The sequence below is a fragment of the Mycteria americana genome, chromosome 16, assembly GCF_035582795.1.
Source record: "Mycteria americana isolate JAX WOST 10 ecotype Jacksonville Zoo and Gardens chromosome 16, USCA_MyAme_1.0, whole genome shotgun sequence".
NCBI classification, from domain to species: domain Eukaryota; kingdom Metazoa; phylum Chordata; class Aves; order Ciconiiformes; family Ciconiidae; genus Mycteria; species Mycteria americana.
The window spans coordinates 4,872,011-4,893,799 of NC_134380.1; the positions used below are offsets into that span (position 1 = coordinate 4,872,011).

Genomic DNA, 21,789 nt, shown 5'->3' on the forward strand with positions numbered 1-21,789 from the left:
GTTTGGGGTTTTTTGGAAGGCAAAGGATGAACAGCGATCATGCGTTTTGTTCTTTGTTTGCATAGTGCTCTGCGTGCTAAGCCTTACCCTTGTCCATTCAGGTTCCTGGGGATCTCTTGTACTATTAATGTTAATCATTAACTAACACATTTCTAGCTTGCTGAAGCTCTTGTAGCAGCTGGTTAATGTAAGAGTTTGATTATTTCCTTCTTTGAGCAAGGCTGCAGCTTGGATGAGTTCAGATGCCTTCCCTCCTTCCCATCTCTGCTGGGATGCTGCAGGTTCTGCAGAAACAAACGGGACCAGATCCAAGCTGCTCTCACGATGGCTTTGCAAGCTCTGTGATATGTTCTTGCAAAACCCCCTCATTTAGTGAAAATGCCACGAGGACGCTGCTTGTTGTAGCTCTTAGGTCCTGCTGCTTCTCCCTCTTGGATTTCAGAAGCTTAAGCACTGTGAGCAAATGAGGACCGTGGTGAAGACAGGGTAAATTTAGAGGGACAAAATCTCTTCGGAAGTCTGGTTAGCTTCAACAGTGAACTGGAAGTGATTTTAGACTTGATGGTAGTTACCAGGTCCATTCCCAGTCAGTATAGCTTCACAAGAACAGTTTTCCGTTCCTTTATAAATCCTTTTCCCTTCCGTCCTGCTGCTAAGTAGAAGAATTGCATAAACCAGCAAAACTGACAGTACATAAAAAAGGCCTGTTTTTCCAGTCTCTTCCAATTTGTGTGGATACTTGCATTATAAATATGCATTTGTACAAGTCATCTGATGTGTCAGTGTGGTGACGTGGCATCCTGTCTGCTGCCCGGCCAGATTACTGAAACACTCTAACCAGAAGGATCACAGATGATGACTAACGTGCTTTTTCATATGAAAAACTGCTTGTGCTAATTTTTTTTGTGCTTTCATGATTGTCCAGCGTATCTCTGACTATCAGCTGTGAGGAATTTGTGGGCAGTAAAGAACAGACCGTCACACACAGTGGTGAAATGATCTTGTTACTTCTGTCAAGTGAATATCTGAGGATTGAGTTTGCTCACCTCAGCATAAACGCATGGGGAAGAGGCATGGTCTCAGAGCTGTTTGAAGGCCATTTTAACTATTGAGCAACTTGCCAAAGCACTTGGGGTCACTCCAACATTTAAATCTTGACATTGAGGTTGAACGTCTCAGAAAAGCCAAGACTTTGTTCAAGCACGAGCTTGAATTCATGATGACTGGATAAAAATGTGTGGTGTGGGTTTTGCAGGTCAGTCAAGGCAATCTTCTGTCCTTGAGCTCTATGGACGCATCAGTTGATTTCCTGAAAATTACCACAGTTTAATTTGAGTTAAAATCTTGAATCAAAGCCTGAACTCGAGCTAAGGTTAAAGTGCTGGGTCCCCTGTCATCTTCTACCACCATGTGCAAGACTGGTCCTTTGCTGTGGCCAGCAGCTCTGGGCAGGCCACTGCTGGGCTTGGGGAAGCCTTTCTAACGTTGGAAAAATTGAGGCTTAATTCTTTCTGCCTCTTATCATTAGCACAAGCTTTTGGAGCATTTTTTTAGTGTTAGAATGTGTTTGGCACCTGCCAGAAGTATAACATTGTGGTAGGAATATATGCATCTTGCTAATGCCAATTTTCCTGTGGTTTCCTTGAGGGTTAGCTGTAATCCAGCCTCGGGCCGGGTTCTTTCTGTGTGTGAACGCATGGCTCCACTTGTGTTAATGGTGCTGTGCTGATTAGCAGTGTTGTCTGGCCCCAGCCTGATGATATCCAGCTCCCACATAAGTGAGATGGTTGGTGGTGTTTTAGACTGTATGGTCTATGATTAGCCTTTGACCTAGACACATACAGCTTGTTGGTGTACCCCTGTGGTGGTAGCTGTGTTGGAGATGGTAGTGGTCCATTCCTGTGTCTGTACTCAGTGCCCCTTGGGAACAGCATCCCTCCATTCCATCAGCATCCCTCCATCCCAGTGAAAGCTCAGTTTGCTGCCAGAGATTTGGTCCAGAATGAAACCATGCACATGAGTTGAAGGTTTTTTTTCCTAGCTGTGCTCAGCTTCTTTGTAAAGAGTCTCTATTACACAGAATCTGGAAAAGTGTCTTTTGTTCTTCAGTGCATGTTTCTGATTAGTGCTGGAAATGAACATGAATTTTTTCCCTTTTTTAAAACATATTCCTTTTGAGGTTAATGTTGCAAGTGGATTTCAAGTTAATAGAAGTGCAGTTGTAATTGTGTGGTTTGTTGGAGTTGGGCTTGAAGCAATAGAGACTCTTCTTCCTTTGCTACTCTGCATACAGATGTCTCTCCCTTACAGTCCTCAGCTCCTGCAGAGCCTCTCTGTCCCCAGCTGTCTCCAGTGACACCCACAGCTCCATGTGCAGGGTTGTACTTCTGAAGGGGATGTCCTATGTCAGCATTAAAACTTTGCAGCTCAGTCCCCAGCAGCTGGTCTGGTATGTTGGAGAAGCCACTGAGGCGGTGGTTATGTGGTGTGGATCAAACTATGTGTTGGGTTATCCTCCCTCTGTTAACAGCTCCAGGCCTCGTTACTGATGAAGTCTTCTCCAGACATTTTATCTCAGGAGCTTGTCTGTGGAGCAGGATGAAATACAGCTGCCAGTGAAGGCAATTCTCTTCCGGACTGTCTGGATAGTACCTGTGAAGTAGATAAAATGAGATAGATTTCACACCCTGTATGGTCCTGAACAGATGCTCCTAAGAGTGTTGCAATGGATATGCACATCCTAAAAGGGAGTGGAAAACTCTGTCCCAGCAGTCTGCACTGGTACCTGTGCCAGCTCTGCATCTGCTGCAGGGCAAATGAGGTGACATCCTTGCTGTCATCTTATATCCTCCCTAGCCAACAGCAGGGATGGCCTGAGGAGGTAGCAATGGGCAGGATGGATTGGAGGAGGTGAGGCTGGGTGCCTCTGCAGTGCACAGGCTGTTGCAGATCCTGCCCTGGAGGGAGCCAACTCTAAAATGCCAGTCTTGTGTAGGTGCTGTAGACACCTCTGAAGTGTTGTTCTGCTGGGGGGGTCTCCCACCACCCCACTGCCAACGTTGATGGAGTCTCAGGATGGCTCCATGACCTGGCCTAGACCTGTACGCTCCAGGAGAGAGCTCTGGGGAGCCGGGAGTGGGGAAATGTCCATAGGAGGAAACTGGTCTCGGATGGAGATACATCTCCAGTGCTGTCTGGACACTGTGCCATGTTTATGCTGGGTGAAGAAGGAAGCTGAATTGTCTGATCTCAGACTCACTAGTAAATACATTTAACAGAAGCAAGGGTCACGCTGGCTGCTCGGGTGACCTGGTGCCGCTTTGCTGACTCCAGCACAGTGTGGGATGTCTCCTGCTGATTTTGGCCCTTCCCTTTCCGACATGACCTTTGTTTGGTTTGGGTTCTTTTGTTTGTTTGTTTGTTTTGTTTTTACTGGGCTGTGTAGAGAGAGCAAGTTCCTGGGTTACATCCTCCATTGTTTGTCCGCACCCCATGGTTTCTCTTGATAATGGAAATTACTCATTTGTTCTTTTCATTTTTACATGGTATGAGTGTAGTGGCATGGATCACTTACTGTGAGGAGAAAATACATCTCAAGTGGCCTGTCTGGTTACTATTATAGGCATCCATAAAAACGTTTGGGGTGTATCATGCAAAAACTCTGACATGTTTTGGAGAATGTACGTGTTGACTGTATTGGAGGTGAACATCTCTGGCGGTCCCCTTATTAGCACTAGGTTCAGATTCAGTGAAGTAGGCTAGAAAAGTCACACGGTAGCAAGGACAGTTTCTCTAGACAGGCTGGATTCAGTTTCCCTGCTGCCCTGCACCATGTCTGCATCCTCTACATTGGGGTGAGTGTCTAGAAAATGCTCCTGTTTCAATACTGAAATGCTTTACATCCATGGTGTGTTATATCAGCAGCTGCAAGAAGCACAAAATAGTAGAACATTTGGCCCAATATTATCTGGAGGGAGTGGTTTAGACATGAGCCTGTCTGGGATCTCACTTGCACTGACACAACCCAGTTGGAGCGGTTCTTGGCTTCAGCAGTTGGGAAGGAGACCCCAGTCAAGCCCCGTGTGCCTTTGGTGCTGCTGCCTTTCTGCTGTGCCATATGGTCCCAGACTGTGGATCTGGAGAGAATTAGTCGTTGATTATAAAACGTGAAAAAATATTGCTCAGCTAGTGAGCCAAGGTGAGGCTAAGCTCTGCGAATGTCATAACTTTGTGTTGCTGCAGCACATCCGCTGGATTGAATGAACTGTTCTTGGATTGACCGATTTTAACTGTTGGACTCTTCCATTTTGAAGTCATTCTGCCGGGGATGTGGGGAAGCATTCCTAATTTCAGCTAAATAAAGCATATTTCATTATGTTTCTTAGTCCAGTGCACTACAATAAATTTATAGCATGACTTGAGGGCATTTGAACTGTGTTAAGAGGGAAGACTCATAGACACTGTGTCTAGGGTGGAAACCTTTGATTTTCATTTCACAGCCCAAACCCGGGGCTCAGCCTGCTGCTTCCACGCTATAAATAGAGGTAACCCCAGAACGTGCTCAGCACGCCGATGCTCTCCAGTCCTGCCCACATTGCTGGCTTCCTGGCAGTGTGTTCAGAGGAGCATATTTTTAGCTGTTGCTTTCTCTTTTTTTTTTTTTTTTTTGACAGATCTTCTCTTCTGTCTTGCCAGGCTGCCAGCCTTCCCTGCTGTTTATCTGCTTTCCAGGACTGTGTCTGGATCCTCCCTCAGTGGAGGGACAGTGGGGCATCATGGATAGCAAGCTTGGCTTGGACTCCGTAGTGCTCCCTCCTCTTTCCATATTAGCTGTTAAGGTGTTGGACAGCCTGTGGAAATTACTTGTTTGCTCCTTATTAAGCTTTTTGTTGAAAGGGGATTAACAGCATTATTATGTATTATTAATGTTGTTAAGAGGGGTTGAAGCAACAGCTGTCAGAAAAACTTCCTTCTAATGCTGTCTCCAATACAAAGCAAATCAATTCATCTTGTCCACCTTCGGGTTTACCTATTTAAAAAGGGTGTGAATAGCAATTACAGATCCCCAGAGAAAACCTGTGAGACAGGGCAGATAAGCAAATTCTCAGAAATGTTTGCATAAAAAGTACAGGCTCAGCCCAGGGCATGGATGCTCCGACAGCTGTGCCGCATTGGATGCTCCGAGTCCTATGTGTGTTTTTTCCACTGGAGTCATTGCTGAAGGGAATAAAGCCTACTTCCTATGTGCAATCCTGTCCAAGCTTGTAAGCTCCTTGCTCTGCTTCCGTCCTGCTTTGCCGCAGACTGAATGAAGTCTTTGAACATAAAAGGATGTATTTAACTAGCTCAGCATGGGTGCATATCTGCGTTCTTCAGCGTGCCACCCATAAGGTTCGTTTTTCGCTGGTTTTTGAGCAATTATGAAAGCCAGATTTCAACACTGCACCTTGCCTGCACGCGGACAAAGCAGAGGTGTTCATTTTCTGCAAGGAGCCAAGCCAGGACTCGAGTGCTCTTGCAGCTTGTCTGAAGAAGTGCTATTTAAAATGCTGTTGAGCAGAGGAAATATGCCTTTTCATTCTTGCTAGTGTCCAAAAAAGCAGTAGACACTTAGAGAGGAGAAAATAATTAAGAAAAAAACCAAGGACTGGGCTTAATAGAAAAAAAAATGTATTTAAAATTTATAATGCTGGTTATAGTGCACAGGCTGCTAGAAACTTCAGCCCTTCTCTTGCTGTCACTACTGGAAGCTGCAGGCAGTGTGATGTGTGTAGCAGCGGACTGCCCTGTTGCAATGTAGATAAAGCTCTCGAGAAGCCAGGCTGGGTGTTCACGCGTGCGGGTGGACGGTCCCGGCTCTATTTTTGGCCCTTTGGCTGGCAGTGCTCTTTGGGGGGCAGAGCTGAGCGGGGGGACGGCTCCGGGTGGTGCTGGCTGGGAGCTCTCCCTGTGCTGCCGGGGCAGGGCAGCTCTGCTGTTTCCCTGGCCCTGTGGTTCAGCCACATAACGTTGCAGGCACAGAGGCTTTTTATATTAGAAAAGGAAAGGGAGAGAGAAAATGCACACACATACGCATATTTGTAAGCAGAGGCTTCTGAGTGTGAGACACTTTTTCCATGTCGAGTTGCCAGGCAGCTCTTTTCCCTTCCTTCCCTCCATCCCAGGGCTCATTAATATGAAAGTTTTCCTGCCTTACATATATATATATATATTTTTGGGGGTTTTTGGGTGATTTTTTTTTTTTTTTTTTTTTTTTTTTTTTTTTTTTTAAGGATGCACCGCTCCAGCTGACAAGGTTTGTAAGGTTGCGGCTATGTTACAAATCACAGTTTGGGGATGTTCTGCAGCTTAAGTTGGTGCTGGTTTAACCCTTTTGCTTATTGTCCAACAGATCTGGTAGATAGTGAGAAATGAAGATACTTGTTTAAAGACTATCACTTGTAATTAAGCAACATCACCCCAGAAATCTGGGAGTCTCTTACCTGCTTGCAGGGTAGAAATCCAAATTCAAAATATTGGTGCGGTTGGGCAGGGTTTGTGTTGAGCTGAGGAGCCTCCGTGGCTCTGTTCTGGAGCCCAGCATCTCCAGCATCTGGTGTCCAAGATGATGGACACCACCCTGGAGCTATTGTTCCTCCAGCAGGACCCACCAGAGACTGAGGAGCTGCCAGACTTTCTGGAAATCCCCATGTCAGGACATTGTAGCGTTTGGAGTAGTTTTGGAGTTATAGCATCCCACATGAGGTGGTTCACTGCATTTATTGTGTTCACTTTTGTTGGGCTAAGAAAAGAGAAACTGAGGCACTAATCAACATACGGTTTCTGTGTGTGGCTAGGTTTTAACCAAAGGCTTGTTAAGGTTAATTCTGGTTCTTGCTGGTTTCAGCATACTTGGGAAATTAGTGTTACGGCAATCGCCACTTTACAAATAGGCAGCTGGGGCAGCAGAGAAGTTAAACAAATTGTTGATGGATTAGAAATGTTGCTGTAGCCAGCAGGTCCTGCTGGCTTGTGTGGAGTCTGGGAGGCAGGCAGGCATCTGGGAGTTACCAATTACTTTTTGAAATGGGTATGGGACTGGAGGAGACAGGTTTTGTCTGAGTTTTGTCTTTCAAAGTAATGTGTGATGTCGGGTAGGTTAAGATGCCTATATATCTTTCTCCAGCACAGTGTATGTAAATTAGCAGTGTGCTACCCCAATGAGAATGATGAATACTTTTTCATTAAAAAAATGGAGCAGAATTAGCCCAACATCTGGATCACTGTGTTCTGGCTTAGCATCTGCCTAGAACACATGATGTATCCTGTGTTTCAGCCTGTCTAACCCCATGACAGGGTTCTTGTATATGACATGTTCCAAGGATGCTGGGTGCAGTCTAGCCAGAAAGTAGTCACCTCTTGCTCTCCTGTAATGCTGAACACAGGAGCCACTGCTGTCCTTGCGGCTGAGCTGGCTGGAGAGGCCAAGGACATCTGGGAAGTGATTTCTTTGCAAGAACCTCTTTGCTGAGCTCTCTGCCAGTGCAGGACACATGCTGGTCCTTCAATTCCTGTGCTTTCCTCTCTTGACAAGGAAACCTGCCTCTGGAAGTGCTGCACTTGTTTCTAGGATAAAATATCTTGGAGCAAGAGGTGAAGGTGCATGTCCTACTTCATGATTTCAAAAGTTCTCTCTTGTGTTTCTGGAAGCCCTAAATACATGCATGGGTTTGAGATGTTTGAATAATAATGTTCGACATCTCCAGGGAAGGGTGCAGTTCTCTCTGCAGGTGTTTTTCTGTTTAAAATAACATATAACATTCCCTCAATTGCAGAGATGATGGTGCATAGCAGATTCCCAACAGAAATGTGCCTCACCAGATGTAGAGTCATAGCGGGGAGATTGCTCCACATATACTATATTCACATGAACTCTCTTGGCCCATTCAAACCTTCTTCTTGCTTTAGGAATCACCCGGACCTCCAGCGGGAGACTTCGGAGACTCAGTGACCAGACAAGTCCAAGTAAGTTGCATGCATTTCTCTCGTTGAAACTTCCTCATCCAATAAAAAAAATTAAAAAAAAAAAAAAAAAAGAGAGAGAGAGAGAATGCAAGAGGTAACTCTCAGAAATCATGTGTCCTGCCTGCTGTCCAGTGGCCATGGTTGGGAAGGCAAAGCTGGTTGCTAATAATTGCAGAGCTTTCTATGCTGCAGTGAGCAAGCAGTATATATAAAAAAGAGAGCAGTATATATTTTTAAAAAACAAATATGATGAGAGAGAGCAATATAAAATAAAAGATTACTTACTGAGTAATGGACCCAGAGAGAATAATTAGCCCCATCTCAATTCAAGGGGTCTAACACAAGGCAACAGAAAGGAGCAATGGCCTGTGGTTGAAATACGGCTTTAGTAATTAGCAGCTCTTTCATACTCTCCTTAGCTATTATTTTTTTATTGGATGTGGAGATTTATGGATTATATGTGCTTGTGACTAAATTTACACTCCTAATTGCAGTTTAATGTTTCTGAAGCTGTTTCTGATTCAGAAGGAAGCAGGTGGGAGGGTTTCTTTCTTGAAAAAGGTGTTTTCCAGCCTCAGCAAAGCAGTAGCAGAAGTCTTGGTGCTTGTGAGTACCCTAGCCCTTGTGCTCTGTTTGAGTGTGCATGACACTGGTTGGGACTGTCCAGAGACAGGGACAAGTCCCTGGTGCTTACCTGCATTGGCCTGACCCAAATTACCCCCGAGAGTAGAAAATTTCAGTCTTCTCATCCAAAATACCCAAAAGGAAGCTGAGACAGCCTGTTTCTGGGCTTTTCCTTTTGATGGCCCCTTTTGCTGGCTCTGCCTGCCCCCCAGCCCCGATGGACCTGTGCTGCTCTAAAGGTCCAAACCCCTGCAGGAAGTGTCCGTCTCCAGAACTGGGGTCTCTTGTATGTCACGGATGTTCATCTTTCTTAGCAGGTGCTTTGCTGCAATTGAAATCTTCCTTCACGATTGCTTCTCTGAGATGTATGATCTCTCCTTGCCATTGCCACGTTGTTTTCTCTGGGATACTGACAGTTGTCTCTGCTGCTTGCTGCAATCAGCCTGTCCTCCCAAGAACCCCACTCGCCTCGACACCCTGCTCTGGCCACGTTTGGTTCAGGGCTTTTGTCCACTCCTGTCCCTTTGGCGTCTCTGTCACTCACAGTTCCTCCCTCTGGGCTCAATTTGCTATTTCAGTTCATCTTCTCAGCCCTCATATCCTGTCTCAGCTCCCACATGTACTTATCAAAACAGACGTTTTCAGCTTTTCCCTCTGTGTGGGTGGGAGGAGAAAGCCACCCTCAGGATGCCTTCCTGGAGCGGTGACTTCAGCGTTTTCTGTATCAAGGCATCAGCACATGTGGAATGGGGATTAGTCACAGACATCCAGTTAAGCATGTGCCTAAATGCCCTGGGAGCTGTGACACTGCCTGCCTGGCCCTCAGCAAATGTTAGTGATAAGCACAGGGACAGGTATTCATTTTATGGCACAGACAAGGGTCAGAGAGCACATGGCATGCTGTGATGCTGTCCTGCTGCTGGGACATTTGCTGCTTCACATCTGGAGCTTCATAGCTGTGCACTGTTACCATCCCCAACCCTAATGTAGTGATGTATCAGTGGGAGGATGTAAATATGGTCAGAGTAGGCCACTGCACCTCAAACTAATGTCAAATGGCAGGAAAAATGCATTGGGTGATAATTTAGCATGGAGTTGCGGTATTGGTCTGGGTACTAAAGCGTCGCAGCAGTGATCGTTCAGTCCAGAAGAACTGAGCTGCATTTTCAAGCTGATGCTTCAAAATTCGGCCACCAGCGCAGAAAGCTGGTAGTTTTGAACTGAAGTGCATGTTTATCTTCTGCATATGCAAAAACAAGGTTGCAGTCTCAGCCCTGGCACCACATGTTTTCATATATATATATGTCCGAGGACAGAAAGGGGAATTGGTACAGCTCCAAAGGTAACTGAAGTGTAGAGAATCTAAATTGAAAGACACAGCGCGTTTGTTCAAGCTTGTTTTCTTTAGACTCTAATTATATACTTTTCCACTTTTCTGGTGAGAGACCTTTTAAATTTTAATATTTTTTTCAAGTTAAAATCAAACGAGCAGCTCAGTGCTCCAGTTTACATTGCAGTAAATATTTATGACTCCATGTAACTGCAGCTCAATTTCCCCTTGTTTCGGGTCCAAATTTCCCCTCTGCACATCTGGCCTTGCACCCAGAAGCTTTTATTCCTGTAAAAGATAAATTGGGGTTGGGATGACTGAGCAGTGGTTGTAAGTGAAGCATCACAGAAGGGGGTTGCTTTGGGCTCTTTGCCACCCTAAACAAAGAAAGGGATGACATGCATTTCCACAGCCACCAACTCTTGGGATCTAGACAGCTACACAGTCATCCACATACCACGTATTGCCTTGGGGCATGCAATGACAGTAGGAACCTGGAGATCTGATGTTGACCTCTTTTGGAAAACTTATTCTGTGACTCCTTTCAATTTTTCTTGTACCTTTGAAAGTGGTTGTATGACATTGGCATCCAGTATTGCGCAGTGAGCAGCAGTTCCGGGGCTTTGGAGCTTCAGTTTTTGTTTCATACAGGTCTGCTGCATAGTCCCAGGTAAGCCAGTGAGGTGGGACTCATCTGGGCTGGTCAATGGAGAGAGCTGGACGCTATCAGAAAGTGTCTAAGAGCACTTACTTTAGGATGGGAAGAATAAGCTGCTTGGAGGAACTCATATCCCTGTAGGATTATAGGGGACCATAATTTCTTTAGGTAGCTGCCTTTTGGGATATGTGAATCCTATGCTTTGTCTCTGTTTTTCTTTGGCTGCAAAAGTGGAGTTAGTATCATGCATACCCAAAGAATGCCCTGGGAAGGGGGAGATGCGAGGTTACGACAGTGTTCAGGTGTCTCACGGTTGTAATGGGGCTCTGGCTATATGAAGAGATGCCACAATTATTGGTACAGGAAACAACTTCTGATGTCCAGCACCCTGGAGGTGCTGACCTAAACCTAACAAGGGCCCATTCAGTAGAAGACGTGGAGCTGGGCTCACCGCTGGCTCCCTCTTTCCACAGCATTGCTAGTCGTATCGGTCCTCGCCCCCTGCGATGGGCCAGCTCGGGGCTGTGACTCACCATGGACAACAGCACTATCCTGGGGTGCAGCCTGATAGCGGGAGCCGGGAGGGCCTTGGCTTGAGGACTAGGACAAGGAAGATGTCTGGGGCTTGGCACTGTCCCCCCTCAATTAGGACATGGGACCCTGCCCATAAGGTTGAGTTTTGTGAGTGGTTTAGAGGCTGTGTTCAACATGCCTGGGAATGGGCAGAGAGAGAGAGGAGAGGAAAGGAGGAAGCCCTTTATAAAAGGCTCCATCAAAGTTCAGAACTGTGGCCCCTAAAATGCCACTGTTGCCTGATGTGGGTAGCTTAGGGCAATATTTTTGCAGAGTTAAGAACGGTGTGTCGGGGAAGTTACTCCCACTTCATTTTTCTACAACTGTACCTGATGAATTTGAAAGAGAGAAATATGTGCTGACATTTGCCATCCAGAGCAGTGATGTGTTCCCGAGCTGGCCAGAAAACAGCCCCAGAGCAGTTGGAGTGGAAGAAATCGGCATCGTATTCCTCTTGGGCAGCCAGCTGTGCTCTGTACTTTGATTTGTTTCCAGGCTACAATTCAGTTTTTGCTAGGAGGAAGGAACTTCCCTGGTGGGGGTAATGTAGGAGGGTCCAGAAAAAGGTAGAGTTTACTGATTTAGCTAAAACAGCATGTTTTGTCTGTGTAGGTGAATGCAAGGAGGAGGATGCCTTTCGGCTGTGTGGCAGCAGAACTGCTCCTGCACTGGTGCTATTTGTGGGTCAGGTGCTTTGTTCATGAGAGGTCCCAAAGGGGTGGGAGGGGAGCAGGTGCCTCAGCTTTCCTGTTTCAGCCTTTGTCTGGCTGCATGGCTGCCTGGAGCCGGCCCGAGCGGAACAGGGGCAGGCTGCCAGGGCCAGCTGCAGTCCAGGGCAGGCACAGCTTTTCCATCCAAAAAAGACAGGGCGCTAGCGGCCCCACTTCTGCATCATCAGCAGTTGGCTGAGGATCAACCACAACTTGTCTTGGTGCTTTTTGGAAGCATAGGGCGTAATTTAGGGAGGCATGAAGCTCAAGGCCAGCTATCTGGGTTACATTAGAAAGGGGCTCTCACTGATGTCATGAAACCTTTGTCAGGGCAGTTAGTCTTGTACTGTCTAAATACCTCTCTTGGGTATAAAGTGGAGGGACCCCCATCCCAGGCATGTTGTTTGCACCAGCTTGAGCCCCTTGTCCACCCTTTAGGTTGATGGTGGTAGACAGAGGGGCCAGAAGCCACAGCGGGTGGACAAGTGTGAGCTAGAGATACAGGACAAGTGAGATGATTCGAAGTTGCTGGTTGTGGTGTGAGCCTGTGAGCTTTTGCTTGGGGCGTGAGCTCTCGGATCCCATTGACCACAATGGCACTGCACTGCCATGCTGCCCAGGGCACCCAGAAGGTCTTTGCAGGAGCTGGGATTAATAAAAGTGGAGAGAATATAGTCTTACATGAAAGTTTCAACAAGACGTGCACAGATAGTTCTTGTCTTATGTTGCTTTTCCCTGCTTAAGCCTTGCATTTTTCCTTTAGTATAGTTACTGATGTTCCCATTTCATAGTTGGGGGAAATAGAGCAGCAGAGAAGCTGAAAGCTGCACCTTTTGCATTGCCTGTGAATCTGGGGATCCTTCTGCATGGGCACTGAAATGGAAAGATGTGTGGCCAGGTGGGTGGAAGAGCTGAACACACATAGCTGTGGGCATAGCTTAAACTGGCATCATCGCTTCAACAGGATTTCAGCAGGGTTCACTGACTTGGGATGCTCCAAATTCATGCAGTGAGTTAAGGTAGATAAGGCAATAGATCTTGCTGTTTCCATCTTTTGATTAGTACCTTGCCCTGAGGATCATCTCCTCTCTTTATGCCTGCAGTCTGTAAGAGAACAACTTTAGAAATTGGTTTATGTGAGGCTGCAGGTTAAGCAGAATAGTGGAAATAAACAAAAGAAATGTCAAAAGCCAGGGGCTCCCTAGTCGAGCGTACATGATTACTGTTACGTAAGCTAATTCAGAGTGCTATAAGAAACATTAGGTTTTTGATTTTTTTTTTTTTTCCCCAGGGAAGTGCTGCCAGAACTGTCACACATCTCCTGCAGCTCAGACACGGGTACCCGCGCAGCACAGCCCTCTACGTGTAATCGTGGTATCTGAGAAAACTGAGTTTGGGAACCCCTCCTGTAAACCTTGGTCCAGACCTTCAGATTACCCTAACCTTTACTGCATCCTTTCTTAGCTTCCTGTTGGCACACTGGGATGCAGGCTGTGAGTGCAGCACTTCTGGTCCAGCTGGAAGTTGTGGGGATGCACAACATCTCTTTGCAGTGTGATATTTTTAGCATGGACTGTGCCTTTCACCTTGGTGGAGCAGCAGAGGGGTTAACTAGAGACTTGTGGTTGTAGCCTCATTGCTTTGGATGTGTCCCTAGATGAGGTCATATGAATTTCTTTGGGCAGCCTCTATTCCCCTTTGTTTTAAGCACCACACTGGTCACCCCAGCTGCGTGGATCTCCGTGCCAAAAAGCGTCCCCATGCACATGTACCGTTCGCTCTCCTCAGGCTCCCTAGTGACAAGCCCTCATTTGACATGTGTCCTCTTGGTCTTTCTCATCATGAGGGTGAAGTAGCAAAGGGTGAAGCTTGGTCACCAGCCAGCCTGGAGAGTCCCTTCTGCAGCAGCACAGCTCTGCAGGAAATACCAACTCCAGGCAACAAGAAGTTAAAGTGAAAAGGCTGCTCTCGATTCAGGTGCTTGGTTTCCTGCATGGACACATGAGGATGGTGCTTGCATAACGCAGACACGTGGACTCCAAGCTGCCTGGGATAGTCCTGTGGGGCTCCCATGTGCTTCAAGCAGAGATGTGCATTACTTACAGTGAATGAGGGAGCGTAGGTGCTTCTGTGCACAGCTAAGAAATTAAGGAATAGTGATAGGTGCCGTGGGCCTGTTTGCTATTGAGGGGATGTGCTGAGCACTTGCCTGTTGTCCTGTTCCCTTACAATACCCAGTTTCATCTCCAGTCTTATGTATAGTGCCTTTTAGTCCAAAAAGGCTACTGGACATCTCAGGTGAGTAGGTAGATCTTTCGGTGCTTTCTTCATATGGCACCTGGCACTATGAGCTCTGGTGTGAGGAAACTAGAGACAGTGAAATATAAATCAGTAGTTCAGGAATGACCGGGGATTTAATGCTCTTTAATGTTTAGAGGCTTTAGCTGCTGACTGTGTTTTAAGTTAATCTTCCTCACTGGAATGTGATATGAGTTTGTTGATTAGTGCTGATGAGGTCCACAGGGTTCCCCTGAGGAAAGGAGATGTAGAGCTGCAGAGTGCAACTCTTCCGGGACAGGAGCAGTAGTCCTTGAGCGAGGTCATTTATTGCTGTGGGACCAGGTGTCTCTGAGTAAGCTCCTAATGCCCTTTCAAGAGAACCTCACATCAGCTGCAGCAGAGAGGAGGTGAGAGAGCAGGGAAGGGGAACGGTAGTGGAATATGGTTTTATCTCAATTGTCTCATGTCATTGTGAAGGACGGAGGGGGAAAAAAAAGCAAACCCAGTCCTCTAGAGGAGAGCACAGTGCCCTAGGAGAGAGAAATATGTTTGTCATCACCTCTGCCAGCCCCAGCCCGTGTCCTGCGAGGGGCATGGCCATGCTGGGACATGGCTGACCCGAGGTGCCTGTGCAGGAGCTGATGGAGCAGGCGGGCAGGAGCCCTCCTGGGGCTGGGGCTTGAAAGGACAGGCTTCCAGCCAAGGTGTCAATGGGCACTGGAGGAGTGGGATAGCCATGGAAGTGTGTGTGGGGTGCGGCGTCTGGCACAATTCCCCTTAGGAATAGGGGAAAAATGGACAAAATGAAAGGAGGAAGGAGGGCTGGTGTGTTTTGTCCTGGTCTGTATGTGCTAGCTCATGCAGTGCTGGTTACCTAAGCAGCTGTGTGTGGTCACATTTGTCTCGGTTGAATACATGTGTCTCTCCATGGTGTTTATTTTCTTCATCTTTTTGTTGCTGAAACGTCAGTTTGCAAATTGCTCTTGGGCATGTTGGCAGACCAGCTCGTGGCTGCTCAACTTTCCCTCTTCCCCTCAAAGTCTGGTGTCCCTCCTCACATGGGCAGAGGCAAATTCCTGAGCCCTGGCTGCCCACCACAGGCATCCTCTGAGCCTCTAAGGCTGGCGCATCCGGCGGTGGCTAGTGTTTACCAAAACCCCTAATTGTACCTTAGGCAGAGAGGACTGATTTACTCGTTGCTATATTTATCTTGTGTCTAGGACTTGCAAAAGAGACGGGAGCACAGCCTTTGATGCCCTTTGTTGCGGAGAGATGAGTTATTGTAAGGCAACTCTGCAGCTGGGCTAGCAGATAAAACACTGTAGATGTTCAGGGCTGACCTGCAAAGTGTGAAGTCTCTCTGCTGAAATTTTGTAATCCATGAAAGCAATGAGTGAGGTCCAAGAAAAGCACCAGTAGCAAGAGGCATTCCTGATTGACTGACTTGATGGAGCAGTCCCTTCTTAGTTTAAATTTTTTGTAGTTTAATTTCTGGTCAAAAGCATGCTATGATGTTCAGAGAAGTGTCCAGGCCTGGATGATTCTGCTGCTAATGGAAAATAGGGCCTGCTGCCCAATTCTGGAGCATTTTCTCTCCTGCAGTGGATTGGCCCTTCTTCAGCAATGGGGACTTAAGGCAATGTAAGGCAATGGTGGTGTCCTCTGGTTGCATCACACCAAGGCAGCATCTCTCTGTTGTGTTGCACTATGGTAACATGGTAAAATCCATGCAGAGAGTGCCCCTTGCCTGTGATTGCCCCATAGACAGCAATATTTTGAAAGTCCATGTGTTTAGGAGCTGCTTTCCTGAAGAAGGTGAAACAAAGATCTCGGCAGGTCTGTCATCAGGTGAGGTCTGCCCTCAACACCAGAGGAGCTGCTTCAACACACAGGAGCAGAGCATTGCTTCCCACGAGCCTGTGCTGCTCAGGTATAATGTGCCTACAAATTGTGCAGCTTTTCAGCTGGCTATGGCACTGGTGATGTGCAGGGAGCTGGACTCGCTGTGCTGCAGCTGGGGTGGCTCTGGGGATCCTTGGGGCAAGCTGGTCTGAAGACATTGGAGGGGAGCAGTGTGTAATGCAACCTGTGCCCTGCCTTATTTAATAAGCCCAGAAAAAAGAAAGACAACTCCCAAAGGTGTTTGCAGGGCTTGGTGCAATCTTCCTTCCTTTAATCTGCCTGCTTACGAGACACAGGTGGTAACTCTCTTGAAGACTTTGCTTCTTGATGGCTCCTTCTGCCAGGTAGGAGCTGTTGCAGTGACCTGTCTGGGAGGCAGAAGGCTGTAGAGCAAGTGGCTGGTGTTCAAAAGAAGAGCAAATACAGCAATACCATTGGGAACCCTGCTTTCCCCCAGCAACAGCTTGGTGGAGAATGACCACAGACCTTCAGGTATGGAGTAACCCCCCATTTTGCAGACTCAAGTAGTGAGCTGGGGAAAAGTGAGTGTTGAGAGGGCAAGACTGATGGTAGGGAGGAGTCTGGGAAGGAAAACGTAAGTGGAGGATCATGGAAGAGTTAACATTTATCTAAGACTCCCTGCACTCTCCGGGGAGGGTGAGCGTCCAGTCCTCCTGCCTCACCTTTCTGTCTGCACTGCTAGCTGCTATTAATACTTCAGCACATGAGCGTTACAGTGCGAGCAGAAAGCCTGGGGAGGATATGCAAGGGATTTCCGGCAGTTTGAGGCTTTCAGGCAGAGAGGTTGAGAGCCAGCACAGAGTAGAGCCCTAACAGGGGTTCTCCTTAAAGATACATTCCTCCATGGGAGAGGATGGGACAGACTCATGTAGGCATCATCTCAAGGGACTGCGTGGGCTCGGGGCAGGAGAGGAGATGCCCTCCTGCTGTTCTAGCAATCCCCTGCTGTAACTGTCATACACGCTTCTGGGTGGTGATGAATGCTGTTTCCTGGGTATGGTCTTTGGCTTGGGAAAAGTAATAACTCGGGAGGATCTGTGTTTCCTTGTGTTGAACAAATAAAGGTTTTCATAAGAAATAATCAGGTAGGAGCAAAATAGTGCTTGGCAGCAGATATGGAGCAGCCAGGAGCTGCAGTCTGGGGCAGGGCAGCTCCGTGTCTGCCCAGCTGGGAGAAGGGGGATGGAGGAGTAGGGAGGCAAAAAGAAAAAATAACTGGCAAAGAGCAGGGCAGCAGCATTCAGAGGATAAGTACCTCCCTTGGAAAGAGGGGCATCTCCTTGGTTTGTTGTGGTTTTTGTTTGTTTGTTGTTGGTTTGTTGTTTTTTTTTTTTAAATGAAAAAGGAGAATTTTAGCCAGCATTTTCTTTATTCCCCATCCTCAAGGCTCATATAAATGTAAATGAAAGGTTCTTGGAGCAGTCAGCGGAGGGTCAGATACTGTCATCTGCTGGCTGGGTCCAGCCTGGGGGTAAATGGCATAGAGGGAATATAATGGAGTAACACTTGATTGCACTGTTTGAGTTTGGACCTGTATTTCCTCATGTGAAAATGCTTCACTGAACATAATTTGATTCAGGTGTGCTCCGCTCCACTGCACTGTCCTCCCCCTTTGCACTTTCCTCCCAGCTCACTAGTGGTGCAGATAGCTGAGCTTGTGAAAGAACCAGTTGAATCCCCATTTTTCCTGCCTCTCCAGGCCCTGGAGGTCTTTGGCTGCTCTGGCTGCTTTCCGTCAATGCAGTTTGAACCTCTGATCCGTGCACGGACTTGCAGCGTTCATCCTTTCCAGCTCGCGCAGCAGCAGGGCTGGGGTTATAAAGTGATACCTGGCTGGTTTGCCGAAAGCATGGTAGAAGTGGCCAGCTGTGACTATGGGAACCAGGTAGCAAAGAAAGTACGTCTTCTGTTGGATGCAATGCCACAGGAACATAATCAGAGCATAAACCTAGAGGCAGACAGGGAATTGCAAATAGGGTCTACCTGAATACCTGCAGGCATCTGTACCACGGTGGCTGCTGCTGTGGCTGGTGACAGTGTCAGTAGTCCTAAATTCCCTCCTGGTTGCCCATTGATGTCCCAGTCTCCGTGGCATGTCTACGGTCAGAGTGAGGTTGTGCTGCCTTCACAGCACCTTCCCTGCTTATCTACATGTTTGTGCATAGCAAGCAGTTTATTGCTTAGCAAAGGGCTTGGGCGTTGCTGGGCTAGCCTAGGAAAGGTGTGAGAGAGATAAAATTCAAACTGAGCCTCAAGCAGGGTTTGGTTTACTTTCTTTCTTGTGATTTCCTTCCTAGCTTTCTCTGCACCTGGCTGTGCTTCCTGCTGGCTGCCACCCGTGGTAATGTTTAAACCTGCGAGGTGGGGCGAGGGAAAGCGTGTGCACCCCTGTGCCAGCCTCGGCAAGCACGGAGCGACAGCAGAGCAAGGCTCCTGCTTTGTTTCAGCTTCTTGTTTGCAAATGGAAATTGGGTTTATCTTTTAGGAAACCACCACTATGTGCCATAAAGTTGCTCCTGCCTCTTCCCTCTCCTCGTGGCTTTGCCGAAAGACAGCCCCGGGGGGCCTTGAACCCCAAGAGGACAGCCCCAGCTGGGGGAGAGTCCTCTCTGTCCCCTTCCCAAACTCCAGATGTGCTTGACTTCCCCCCCGCCCCCAACCCTTTTAACAGTAGTATTATAAAATGCAAGATATATTATCTTTATATAGACTTGTATGATGCACAGAACACCAAATACCCATTTAAACAGGCATGTGGCGAGCTTCCGAGAAACCAAGCAGGGTGGGAGAACCCCAGCCCTGTAACATGCAGGTTGCTGGAACTGCGCCTTCAAAAGGAGCAAACCGCGATGCTGGCATCATGGGCGCAGCGTGGCTGAGCACCCACCTCTCTCAAACGCAGACACCCCAGTGCCACCGCTACCTGCAGCGGTGGCAGGAGCACTTTCTGAGCACTGCTTCAAACAGAGACACACGACTGTACTGTTAAAGTAAATCCATAAAAATTTGCTTGAGGACTTGAAGACTGAATGAGAGCATCTACCTGGAGGTTTTATGAATTTAAAGTTCAATTGCATTAATCGTGGTTTGGATTCACTTCCCCGAGTGCCTCATGGTGGTCTGCCCTGTGAGAAATGATACCTTTGCTTTGTCCCTCCTGATCACCTGGGTCTTGATGTGTTAAAGTCTACAAACATGTGTGCTGCCCCCATCCCTTCTTCCTTTCCATTCACCTTCTTCCTTTTTTGATACTTCCCCTGAGATTTTCCCTTCCTCTCCAGCATAAGGAGCTTGGCAATAAAAGCTGCTCAGTGGAGGCAGTGGGCTGTATTTTGCACTGCATAGGGCTGTGCAGCTCCCCTGGGTCCTTGCTTTGTGTTCGGCACCTTCGAGGTCTCAGGCAGGAAACATGGTTTTGGTCTGTGCCTGGGAAAACATTGCTTATTGTCCCCTCTCTAATGCCTTTAGGCACTGGCAGCAGGAACATGCAAAGCATGGAATAGCAAATAGAGAAAGAACAGGAATTTAGGAAGGCATCTAAGCCTCCCTGCCCAGAGAATAACCCACTGGTGATTAGCGAGAAACTTCCCTAATGGATGGACTCTCCTGGGGCTGCCTCCCACCAGCTCTCTGCTATCTCTTGTGCAGTGGGGGTGCTGGCTGGGGGTGCTGGTCTGACCCCACCGCTTGGCATTAGCTGTGTTCCTCCCTCTGGTTTGGTGACAGTGACTCTCAATCAGCTGCTGTATGGGGAAACATGCACATTTGCTGGGATTTTTCATATTGAAAAGCAACTCAAGGTAGGTCTAGGCTGTCCAAAGGTCCCAGAAGCACCTGGAGTCTTTCCTTGGAAGTTTATTTATCTAGCCAGGAAACAATTTGTCCTTCTGCCCATGCTATGGGGGGAAGTGCCAGGCTCTGTCACAGCTATCACACCTTGTGTTTTTTTCCGTGTGAACTGTGAGCATTTTGGGGCAAAAAGTGTCATGTGTACTGTGCTGAGCACACGAGGGTCCTGCCAGCACACCTGGCCTGCGTAGCAGCCATGCCATCCCTGCTGGCGTCTGCCATCCCTGCCTCCGGGCTGCGGGAGGGATGGCTTGTTTGCCAGCTCTGGGGACGGAGGCTGTGCCCTCGCATCTGGCTGGGTGACTTGGGCTCTGCACTATCGATAGGAATCGGCAGCAGATGACACGGGAGGTTTGCACAGGGCGGTTTGGGCAGCAGGCAGCGTGGGCACTGTCTCGGCGGAGGTGCTAACCCGCTGTCCCCGCTGCCTACCCTGGCCGCCAGCCAAGTGGAAGTTTCCGAGCGGGCCAGCCCATCGCTGCAGCCGTGCATCCCTCCATCCCAGCTGGGGAGAGGAGGATCTGGCAACAGGCTCCGCAGGGCTGCTCCACTCCCTCTGCACCGTCGTGCCCTGCCCAGGCATCACGGGGTAGGAAAACTGCTCTCAAATCCCACCTCCTCTCCACCGTGGGACTGAGGAGAAGACTCAGGACTCTGCCTGGGACAGAGACTTTCACTATCGCTTTCAGGCTGGCTGCAGAAATCCTCCCCTTATCGCCGTTTTACAGAGGGGAGGAAAGCAAAGCTTGGTGCCAGGGCCAGCAGCAAAGCTCTCCAGCAGGTTGCACAGGGCGAGTGAACATGTGTGGTGCTCGGGTGCTGCCTGGTAGCAGCAGCGGCAGCAGCCCATGATGCTGTGCTGGGAATGAAGTCAGCCTTCATCAGCCGAATAGTTTATGCATGAATCGAAACTTCAGACCTGGCAGGGTGAGGGAACGCGCAGGATCTGTGTGCTTTTAAAATGCTGGAGCCAAGGAAGGAGGAGGGGATAGAGGAAATAGCAGGAAAATAAGACTGGGGAAGCGGGGAGAGATTTGAGAAGCTGGATGAGTTGTTTGCTCTGTTATTGCGAGGAGCCAAGTTCCTTAAGCATCTCCTGGTGGATATTAAGAGGGAGCTGTGGAGGCTGGAGCGTTCCCCTGGACACTCGCATGCTGTAGCTTTAAGACTGTTTTACAGAGGACTCGGGATTTCCAATTTTCCTGCGCCTGGTGGAGCATTTCAGGGAGTTACGGGATTTTTCGGGTCATGCACCCCCTTTTTCTTTTTTCTTCCTCCTTTCTCTTCCTCTCTTACTCTTCCTTTTCATTTCAAAGAGACAAAGCTACTTCAGTTTGGAGCACAAACATATGATCAGCACATGGAAATGTGGTAATTTGGATGCATTCATGATTGCAACAGATTGAAGAAATTAGACCAGACAAAGAGCTTTTTTTGGAAGAGGAGGAGGAGAAGGCAAGGAGGGAGGGAGAGTGGGGGAAAGAAGGGGACGCCACCGAAAAAAGGGACGGCCGTGACACGCGGATGCTAAATATATCCTGTAGTAATGGAGAGGGACCGGATTTCAGGTAGGCTATTGATCTTTTAATATGTTATATTCTGCCTCTGCCCTCCTACCTTTCCAGCAGCTTCTGCACTTTAAGAAGAGAAACAGCCATGCTCTGGGTGGATTTCAGCCGATTCCTTTATTTATTTCTTTTTTTGCAACACTTCCTTTCTGCATTTCTTTTTTTTTTTTTTTTTTTTCTTTTCCATCCTCCTGAGCCCTCTAGACAGAAGGTGGTTCCAGCAGAAGCTGGGGGAGGGTGAGGGGGGAAGCAAGGGGGGGAAAAGAAACT

General features: G+C 47.9%; 1 protein-coding gene across 4 annotated transcripts in view; it reads left to right on the forward strand.

Annotated features, from left to right (window-relative positions):
• Positions 1–21,789, forward strand: part of SEPTIN9 (septin 9) — a 147,465-nt gene that overhangs the window by 19,065 nt on the left and 106,611 nt on the right. For 2 of the 4 annotated variants that reach the window (XM_075519146.1, XM_075519143.1), the window contains exon 2: positions 7,948–8,004. The exons of 1 other annotated variant lie outside the window; for it this stretch is intronic. In XM_075519146.1, the coding sequence (XP_075375261.1) occupies positions 7,948–8,004 (57 nt within the window). Of the gene's footprint in view, positions 1–7,947; positions 8,005–20,864; positions 21,520–21,789 lie in introns of those variants that run through there. One more of the 4 variants, XM_075519144.1, reaches the window with a different exon arrangement.